The 11,024-nt window shown below is 40.8% G+C and overlaps 1 protein-coding gene across 2 annotated transcripts in view; it reads left to right on the top strand.

Annotated features, from left to right (window-relative positions):
• LOC109923718 (flocculation protein FLO11-like) overlaps nt 1-11,011 on the top strand; it is a 26,067-nt gene extending 15,056 nt beyond the window's left edge. For both annotated transcript variants that reach the window (XM_048592430.1, XM_048592429.1), the window contains exons 4-5: nt 1-271; nt 9,444-11,011. In XM_048592430.1, the coding sequence (XP_048448387.1) occupies nt 1-271; nt 9,444-10,964 (1,792 nt within the window). In that variant the 3' untranslated portion in view covers nt 10,965-11,011. The remainder of the gene's footprint in view (nt 272-9,443) is intronic.
• The last annotated feature ends 13 nt before the right edge of the window (nt 11,012-11,024 follow it).

Genomic DNA, 11,024 nt, shown 5'->3' with positions numbered 1-11,024 from the left:
TGCCCCCGTAACGCAGCCCTCGGCCGGTGCCCCCGTAACGCAGCCCTCGGCCGGTGCCCCCGTAACGCAGCCCTTGGCCAGTGCGCATGTAGTATCTGCTTCTGTACCTGCTGTCTCTTCAACAACCTCAACTACATCACCATCTTCTGTGTCTTCGACTTCCTCTACTTTCACCTCTCAGCATCATTCCTTAGAATTCAAAATACCAATTCAAGAAACGGGAAAGTCAATGGATAGAGAAGAAAACAAAGATGACAAACTGCCTGTACAGGTAACGTGGCAATTTATTCTGCAATTCTTTACTGATATAATATGAAACTCCACTATCAGTGCTGTCATTCAGATCTCCATGGACTTAAGTAGAAGGGATATATAATTCTTAAGTGGATTGGTATGCTCTTTAGTTTTTAACGTTTGTTCCTTTTTCTTGCTTAGAATGCATGTAATTTTAATTTCCTTATTGAAGAAGAATTGTGGTTCCCGCACCAGCTGGGTAATCATGAAGAACTCTCTTTCTCAACCTCTCCCCTCTTCTGAGGTGTGGTGACCCTCGGGTTAAACCACCATCGTTCATCTCTCTCTCTCTCTCTCATGAGAGAGCAACTCTATGGTCTGGTAAGATAATGGTGACTTGGTCTTAAATGCTTTAGGGTCAGTTCAGAGGACATTTATGAAACTGATGTCCAGAATCAACAAGTCCTCTTAACAGGATAGGCCAGAGAGGCTGGACTTATTTCCACTGGAGTTGAGAAGAGTAAGAGGTAACTTGATTGAAACGGATAAGATCCTTGACAAGATGGATGTGGAAAAATGCTTACTCTTGTGGGCGAGTTGAGCAGTAGGTAGTACTGTTTCAAGATTTCCCTTTTAGGACTGAAGTGAGTGACAAAAAACATTCTCTGAGGGTTTTGCAACTTTGGAAATCTCTGCCTGAAAGAGCAGTCAAGGCAAGGTCATTGAATATTTTTAAGACAGATTCTTGTTTGATGAGGGAACCAAAGGTTAATAGGGTAGATAATATAAAACAAACAGATCGGCCATGATCTTACTGAATTGGCACAGCAGGCTCAAGAGCTGAATGGCTGACTTCTGCTCCTAGATCATCTGTTTGTGCATAGGTTATTTACAGCTTTCATGACTCGGTATTGAATGCAACAATTTCTGACTGTAAACTGTCCTGTTTGCTATCCTTTCTTTGCATGTAAGTTTTCCTCTTATTTTTGCTTTCAGTCAGCTGCACTCCTGCTCTAGGCTCATCTTTTGTTTCTTGCCCCAACACCATTCCTTCTGGCCCTGGAGGATTAATTTGAGGATTAATTTCTTCTGCCCTTAGTCCTGCTGGAGACCTTGCTTTGACCTTGCCCCTCCTCCATTGGTCCAAACAATCTCTTATTTTTCTTAGTTTTGATGCATGGTCATTGAAATGAAAGGTAAACTCTTTCCTCCACAGCCCTGCTGAGCATTTCTATCAATTTCTACTCTTATTTCAGATTTCTGGCATCTATAGTATTCTGGTAAGTTACTCTTGTCAAAAAAAATCAACAACTGTCTAGCAAAATGACAGACTGGAGAATACGAAAAAAAGCACTTGTGGTAAATGAATTGTAAATCCAGATTAAATTTAGTATTGTATATGGACAGATTATGGAAAATGTAAAAACAACAGGGTTGATATAGTGAGTGATTTTAACTTCTCCTATATTGATTGGGACTTGCTTAGTACCAGCGACGTGGATTTTGGTCGGCGGGGGGCTAGAATTTGCTAGGTGTGTCCAGGACAGTTTTTTGAAACAATATGTAAATAATCCAGAAACAAAACAGAAATTGCTGAAAAGCTTAGCAGGTCTGGCAGCATCTGTGGAGAAAAATCAGAGTTAATGTTTCGGGTCGAGTGACAGACACTTAAAGAACACATGGATGAACTTCAACAATTGTACATGCCAGCTGGCATAAGAGTAACACAGGAAAGGTGGCGCAACCATGGCTAACAAGGGAGATCAGGAACAATGTTAAAGCTAAAGAGGAGGCATATAAATTGGCTAGAAAAAGCAGCAAACCCAAGGACTGGGAGAAATTTAAAATTCAGCAGAGGAGGACAAAGGGTTTAATTCGAAAGGGAAAATAGAATATGAAAGTAAGCTTTTGGAAAACATAAAAACTGACTGCAAAAGTTTCTATAGATATGTGAAGAGAAAAAGACTGGTGAAGACAAATATATGTCCCTTGCAGTTAGAATCAGGTGAATTCATAATGGACAACAAAGAGATGATAGACCAGTTGAACAAATACTTTGGATCTGTCTTCACTAAGGAGCACGCAAATAATCTTCTGGAAATGCTCGGGGACAGAAGGGCAAGCTTGAAGGAGGAACTGAAAAAAATCTTTATTAGTCCGGAAATGGTGCTGGGGAAACTGACGGGATTAAAACTCAATAAGTCCCCAGGGCCTGATGCTCTGAATCCCAGAGCACTTAAGGAAGCGGCTCTCAAAATAGCAGATGCATTGGTGATCATTTCCCAGCATTCTGTAGATTTTGGAAGAGTTCCAATGGACTGAAGGGTAGTTCATGTAACCCCACTTTTTAAAAAATGGAGGGAGAGAGAAAACGGGGAATTATAGGATGGTTAGCCTGACTTCGGTGGTGGGGAAGATGCTGGAGTCAATCCAAAGTTAAGAATATAATAACTGAGCATTTGGAAAGCAGTGACAGAATCAATCCTAATCAGCATGGATTCACTAAAGGGAAATCATGTTTGACAAATCTTCTGGAATTTTTTGAGGATGTGACCAGTTGAGTGGACAAGGGTGAATCAGTTGCAGTTGTGTACCTGGACTTTCAAAAGGCTCTTGACAAGGTTCCACACAAGAGACTAGTAAGGAAAAATTATAGCTCATGTTATCAGAGGTAATGTATTGAGATGGATGGAGAATTGGTTGACAGACAGGAAGCAGAAAGTTGGAATAAATCGGTCCTTTTCAGAATGACAGGCAGTGACGAGTGGGGTACCACAGGGTTCTGTGTTGCGACCCCAGCTGTTCACATTAATGATTTGGACAAAGGAATTAAAGCCATATCTCCAACTTTACAGGTGACACTAAGCTGGGTGGCAGTGTGTGCTGAGAGGAGGGTGATAAGAGGCTCCAGGGTGACTTGGACAGACTGGCTGAGTGGGCTAATACTTGGCAAATGCAATATAATGTGGGTAATCGTGAGGTTATCCACTTTGATCACAAAAACAGGAGGCAGATTATTATCCAAATGGTGGCAGTTTAGGAAAAGGTGAGGTGCAACGAGACCTGGGTGACATGGTGGAACAGTCACTGAAGGTTGACATGCAAGTGCAGCAGGCAGTGAGGAGAGCTAATGGCATGCTTGCCTTGAGTATCAGAGTAGGGATGCCATGCTGCAGTTATCCAGGGCTTTGATGAGGCCACACCTTGAGTATTCTGTGCAGTTTTGGTCTCCTAGTCTGAGGAAGGACATTCTTGCTATTGAGGGAGTCCAGCAAAGGATCACCAGACTAATTCCTGGGATGGCATGACTGACATATGAAGAATGACTGGCTTGATGGAGCTCGTATTTGCTGGAATTTAGAAGAATGAGAGGGGATATCATAGAAACATATAAAATCCTGATGGGACTGGACAGGCTGTTTGCAGGAAGAATGTTCCCGATGTTAGGGAACTCCAGAACAAGGGGTCACAGTCTAAGAATATTGGGTAAGCCATTCAGGACTGAGATGAGGAAGAATTTCTTCACTCCGAGTTGTGAATCTGTAGAATTCTTTCCCACAGGAAGCTGTTGGGGCCATTTCATTCAATATATTCAAGAGGGAGCCAGTCATGACCATTGCAACTAAAGGCATCAAGGGAGATGGGAGAGGGCAGGAATAGAATACTGAGATTGCATGATCAGCCATGACCATATTTAATGGTGGTACAGGCTCAAAGGACCGAATGGCCTACTTCTGCACCTGTTTTCTAAGTTTCCGTGACCCTTCCTCAGAATTGGTTTCTCTTTACAGATGCTGTCAGATGTGCTGAGCTTTTCCAGCAATTTCTGTTTTTGTTTCTGATTTACAGCATCTGCAGACTTTCGATTTTTATTTAATATGTCCAACTAAGGAAGTGGCCATACTAGACATGGTATATGAAAATGAGCCATGCAAGGCGATTGAAGTTTAGAAGCATTTCGGCAACAGTGACCATATTTCTCTGAGTTAAAGATAAGAATAAGAGTAATTCTTGGGTGAAAGTACTAAATTCAGAGATGGCTAAATACCACAATATTAGGCAGGAACTGGGGAATGTAGACGGGGGGGCAGCTGTTCGAGGGCAAGTCCACATCTGGCATGTAGGAATCTTTTAAAGGCCAGTTGAGTTTGGGATCAGCACGTTCCTCAATCTTATCCTTCACTTTCACAGGAACCTTGGATGACAAGAGAAATTGAGAGCTTAGTCAAAAAGAAGAAGGAGTCATCTGTAAGATTTAGGAGGTTGAGGACAGACAGAGCCCTTGAAGAATACCAAGATAGCAGGAAAGAACTCAAACAAGGAATTAGCATGGTTAAAAAGTGCCATGAAATCCTTTAGGCAAATGGGATTTAGGAAAATTCCTAGGTACTTTTTATATATCATATATATACGGAGTAAGAGGGTAGCTAGGGAGAGAGTGCGTCCTCTCGAGGTCAAAGGAGAAGATTTATGAGTAGAGCCAGAGGAAATTGATGAGGTGCTTAACGAATACCTTGCGTTGATATTCAAAGGAGAAGGACATGTTTATGGTGAGTCTGAGGAGGGGTATGTTGATATTCTGGGCATGTCAATATAAAAGAGATGTTGAGTGTTTTAAAACGTATTAAGATAGACAAGTTCCCAGGACCTGATGGGATCTATTTCAGTATGCTGAGGGAGGCATGTGAGGGAATTTCTGGGGCCTTATACAAAATCTTTGCATCATCTTTAGTCATAGGAGAAGTTCCAGAGAGCTGGAGAACAACCAACATTGTTGTTCCTTTGTTTAAGAGTGGCATCAGGTATAATCCAGGAAATAGCAGTCCAGTGAGCCTTATGTCAGGGGGAGGGAAATTATTGGAGAAGATTCTTAGGGAAAGCGTATACTCACATTTGGAAAAATATGGACTTATTAGCAATAGGCATCATGGCTTTTTGCGGGGCAGGTCATGTCTCACAAACTTGAATGAGTTTTTTGAGGAAGTGGCAAGGATGATGAGGGCAGGACAGTAGATGTTATCCATGCGGACTTTAGCAAGGCCTTTGACAAAATCCCTCAGAGCAGACTGATACAAAAGACGAAGTCAAATCGGATTTGCGGTCAGCTGGTAAGTTGGATATAGAACTGGCTTAGTCATAGAAGACAGAAAACAGCTGTGGAAGGATATTTTTCTGACTGGTGTTCTGGGACCAGTGGTGTTCCACAGGGATCACTGCTGGATACTTGTTGTTTGTAGTGTAATATAAATGACTTGGAGGAGAATGTAGGTGGCCTGATGAGTAAGTTTGTGGATGATGCAAAGGATTGCCAGAGGATACAGCAGTACATAGGTAAGCTGGAGACTTGGGTGAAGGAATGGCAGGTGGAGTTTAATCCGGACAAATGTGAGGTGATGCATTTTGGAAGCTCTAATGCAGGAGGGCAACATACAGTAAATAGCAGAACTCTTAATAGCATCGACATACAGAGGGAAATAGGCATACAGGTTGACAACTTCCTGAAAGTGGCAACATAACTGGATAAGGTGATCAAGAAGGCATATAGCGTGCTTGCCTTCATCGGTCGGGGCGTAGAGTATAAAAATGCAGCTGTAAAGAACTTTAGTTCAGCCATATTTGGAATGTTATGTACAGCTCTGACCGCCATACTACCAGAAGGATGTGGAGGCTTTGGAGAGGATACAGAAATGGTTTACCAGGAAGTTGCCTGGTTTGGAGGGTATTGACTATGAGGAGAGATTGGACAAACTTAGTTTGTTTTCAGTTGAACGTCAAAGGACGATAGAAGGTTACAAAATTATAAGAAGCAAGCATACAATGGATGGTCGGCGTCTTTTTCCCAGGGTAGAAATATCAATTCATAGGGGACCTAGGTTTAAGGTAAGAAGGTGTAAGTTTAAAGGAAATGTGAGAGCCGAGGTTTTTTTACAGAGGGCAGTAAGTGCCTGGAATGCGCTGCCAGAGGAGATGGTGGAGATGGAAACAACAGCAATGTTTCAGAGGCATCTTTACGGATATGAGTAGGCAGGGAATAGAGGGATACAGACAGCGAAGAGGCAAACGGTTTTTAGTTTAGAAAGGCATCATGTGTTGGTGGAGTCTTAGTGGGTCAAAGGGTCTGTTCCTGTGTCATATCGTTCATTGTTCTTTGTTTGTTGAGGAAATACACTGTTTTCCCTGATCCAACTGCCCTACAGAAGGCGCTTTGTTTTTAGTATATTTTTCTGACAGTAATTTGCTGAGTCCGACTTCAGTGGTGTAAAAATGACTGGAATCAATAATAAGATATTGGATTAACTGTTACTTGCAGAGGTATGGATTAATCAGGGACGTTTAGCGTGATATTCAAAAGGGATGGGTGTGTCTTACTGACATGATTGAATTTTTTGAGGAAGTAGCAAAAAGTATTGAGGAGGGTAGTGCAGTGGATGTTGCTGACATGGATTTTAGTAAGGCATTTGACAAGGTCCCACATGGCAGACTGTTAAGAAAAGTTAAAGCTCATGGGATATGTTTAAGAGGCATCTTGACAGATATATGTTAGGGAATAGAAGGATACAGACTGCATAGAGGCAAAAGGTTTTTCATTTAGAAGGGCATCATGTGTTGGCGTGGCCTTGGTGAGCTGAAGGGCCTGTTCCTGTGCTGTACTGTTTTTTGTTCTCTTTATTTGTTAAGGAAATACATAGTTTGCCATGATGCAGCTGCCCCACAGAGGGTGCTTTGTGGTGAGATGGATCCAAAATTGAAAAAGCTGTGAAAACTCAGCAGGTCTGGCAGCATCTGTGGAGAGAAAGTAGACCAAAATTTCTGAAGAAAGGTCACTAGAGCAGCATCCGCAGTTCTTTGGTATTTGTTTTGGATCCACAATTGGCTGAGTGACAGGAAATAAAGGGTAATCGTTGATGGATCATAGTATCACAGAATCCCTACAGTGTGGAAGCAGGCCATTTGGCCCATTGAGTCACACCACCCCTCTGAAGAGTATCCCACCCAGAGTCATCCCTCTACCCTATCCCTGTAACTGTGTATTTCCCATGGCTAATCCATTTAGGCTGCATATCCCTGAACACTGTGGGCAATTTAGCATGACCAGTGCACCTAACCTGCACATCTTTGGACTGTGTGAGGAAACCGGAGCACCCAGAGGACACCGACACAGATACGGGGAGAATGTGCAAACTCCACACAGGCTGTCGCCCGAGGTTGGAATCAAACATGGGATCTGTGAGGCAGCAGTGCTAACCACTGAGCCACCGTGCCGTGGGTGTTTTTGCAAATGGCAAGTGATGTTCCACAGGGTTCTGTGTTAGGTCCTTTGCTGTTTGTGGTGTGTATGAGGACTTACAATATGGATTTATATGTGCAAAGCATGATTGGAAATTTGCAAATGATGATAGAATTGGCTGGGAAGCTGTCAATGAAAAGGATGACTGTCAGCTGCAAAATAATAAGGGGTTTGGATAGAGTGGACAAGGAACACCTGTATTCCTTGACAGTGGGTACAGATTTAAGTGATTGGTAGAAGAATTAGAGGGGACATGAGGGCAAGGCTTTTCACCCAGAGGCTGGTGGTTGTCTAGAATTTGTTGCCCTGACCAAGCTAGGAAACAGGTTGAATCTTTTTGCTATTAAGATCCTTTTAAATTGTCACATATGCGTGTAGTTTTTTTTCTGCTATGTAATTAACTCGTACTCTTCAGTTAGAACAGCATTGATAGTCCTGTGTCAATATGTTCTGTGACTAAACACCATGATAAACAAACTGAAAAATAAAACTTATCAAGCCAGGCTGCTTTATGGGATCTGACTTGACCAGTGTTACCCATCAGCTAGGATCATTGCAGGACTCCCATTTGGTGTCTCACTTGCGCGTGAAGCACATTAAATAATAAGATATCAGGCTGTAAATTTGGCTGGTGACCTTTAAAAATGTATCCCTTTTGAGAAACCCCTCTGATTTTGTTGCCTCACCTTTCCTTTCCTCCATTCATTAACTCTGGTTCTTTGTGTACTGACAGACTGCTCTTCCTTCACAATAGCTGGTATTACTGTGACCCGAAGGATTTAAGTGTGCAAACCTTTTCTGTGAGGTTACAATAAAAAAAAATTTTGTATAGTTCATAATTCTGATTAATTTGGAAGACTGTACTGTCAAAAATCTGCACCATTTCACTTTCTAAGTTAAATGATTATAATTGGTCAGAGTTTTTTTCTTTGTTCAATTTCTTTTCCTGAGAAATGTTGCATTTGCTTTTAAGGTCCTCAAGATATTAAGACAATTCCTGTTATTGGTAACAGATGTTTACTGTCTTTTCAAAATCTAAAACTTGTGTGAAGTGAGCATAAAAAATCACTACATTCAATCAAAAGCAATGGGCCAGATTTTGCTCTGAACAATGTATGAATGGTACAAGCAATTTTGTCGGACTTTGCACCTGCTCACATGCTTGCTATGGGGATTTAAACAGCAAGTTGCGGTCAGATACATGTTCAAACAGCCGAGTATTCTCTTGAGCACATCAGGATTTGATCAACAACTATTGATTCTGAATCAGGATGCTGGCTGGAACAAAGACCAAGTCATTACAGAAAGCAACATAATGAGGGCAAGAAAGATTGGATTAAGAGAGAGAGACAAAAGAGGAAATAAAAGTAAAAGTAAAACTCCAACAATAATTTAAAATCCAAAGCTATGAGACTCCACATTTGTAAAGGCTATTTTTCAGTCTCAGAAAGGAAGTTCGACAGGAATTTAAGTCTTACAGAAATAAATAAGTTCTCACCTTTGCTAATGAATTCAGCCTTATCTGTGTCTTATGTACAACAAGTTTCAGATTTCTGCTTTTAATTGTATATGTGTGGTTGTTGGAAATGCGAGTTCAATTTCCATGCAATTGTAATGCTGATAAATCTAGCCCATTATCTTAAAACAATGACTGACTCTTGCTACATTTTCCCATGCTGTGACAAAAAATACTAACATTTATTTTGGTGATATACAAACACAAACTAAGTTGGAAACACCAAATAATTTGTACAGCAAAGTTAATAAAACTTGATTTAGAAAGTTTAGAATTAAGGGTTGGTATTCATCGCTGTATTTTTCGACTAGATGCTTTGATATCTTAAATGTAAGTTATTTGACATAATTTGCATTGCATTATGGAAATGAGATTTATGAGTTGACTTTTTTTTCATTTTTAAAGGTGAAGATGGGTACTTTTGATGATTCAAAGTCCAGTGATTCTTTCCAATCTCCAAGGAATCATACCATAAATTCAGATCGGAGTAGCACTGGTGAGAAAAGAAATATAAATGAAATATTCACAGCCAATATTGATCAAGCTGGGAGAGAAATAAAAAACAATCAAGCTTGTGCAGATGACTCTGCAACCTGCAGACAAGTACACACACACAGACCTCAGTTAAATGATAATGATTTTGAGAGCATTGGTAAACCAGGAGTGTTGCAGAGTGATGTTCAGAATAAGCAGTCAGAAACTCAGGCTGAAAGTTGCTGTGAAATAACAAGTGTCGATTTACAGCTCAGTCAAAACCCCGTGGATAATTCAAGCAACGAGAATAATGCAAACAGAGCCATGCCAAATGCCAACCTTAATCCAAGAGATATGTCCAAAGAGGCCAACTCTTTGAATTTGGGTGATAGTAGTAGTCAGGGAGCTAATGTTTCTTGTGACTACGATGACAAAAACTCAATTAAAGAACAAAAGATTCGAGCATTACAAGGTTATCAGAATGATCAGCTGCAACAAAGCTTTTATGATGTTCACAGTCCATTGAATATACAATTGAATTTTGATGCTCAGAAAAAAATAGGTGAGGGCGTAGACTCTGATCAAAAGCACACATTAAATCAAAACGAAAATATTGAATACAAATGCAGGGCTTTTCAGACACATAACACTGAAATTGCAAAAAGTGGCCATGATGGGGCTGACTCTGAAGTTGAATGCATGAAAAATGTGCAAACAAACAACAGCACAGATTCAATTTCCAACAGTGAACAATTAAGCAGTTCTTGTACTGTTTGCTCATATAGACATCTTTTGATTAGTGGTGACTATGTCAGTGAGCCAAGTGCTCATGTGGAACACAACTCCCAAAATGCAAATCGATTGAACAATGATCCACTGCTTCCTGCATGTCAGCTAATTGGCACACAGGCATCAGGTCAGATCAGCGATATGGATGGTTTGCAAGAAAATGCACAAATAGAAACTACTAAGTGTGGAGGCAAACTAGAATGTATGGGAATCCAGAAATGTGAAAACTGGTTTACAGAGACAAAATCAAATAAAAAGTTAAATCTGGAAGTAAATGATTCAAAGAGAGAAAGTTCATCATACTCTTGTGCGAATGAATTGACCCAGAGCACATGTGATGCTAATCCAGGAGTATACAATGAGGATGTCAAGGAACAAAGTGGGTATATTTATCAAGAACCTGATTATGAAGTTGAAGCAGGCAATGATCATGAATTTGAAGCAGCAATTCTGGAAGATGCTAGGTGGCATGATTTTGGGAATAGCTCTATTAATGCTTTGTCTACTGAGTGTGTTTCTTTGATCTCGAGGAAAGAGCCACAACCTAAAAAGCCTGTAAAATCAAATGGGGACATAACACAGTCAAATTACCTATTTGCAACAATGTCAGTTCTGGTATTATCAGTTGTTGCTGTGTGCATATGGAAATACTGCCATAAATAAGGACCATTGTGACCTGAGATAACAAGGTGTAGAGCTGGATGAACACAGCAGGCCAAACAG

Source organism: Rhincodon typus, unplaced genomic scaffold (assembly GCF_021869965.1).
Source record: "Rhincodon typus isolate 14 unplaced genomic scaffold, sRhiTyp1.1 hic_rhity00001193, whole genome shotgun sequence".
In the NCBI taxonomy this organism is placed as follows: domain Eukaryota; kingdom Metazoa; phylum Chordata; class Chondrichthyes; order Orectolobiformes; family Rhincodontidae; genus Rhincodon; species Rhincodon typus.
This window is presented reverse-complemented; position numbering and strand designations above follow the sequence as displayed.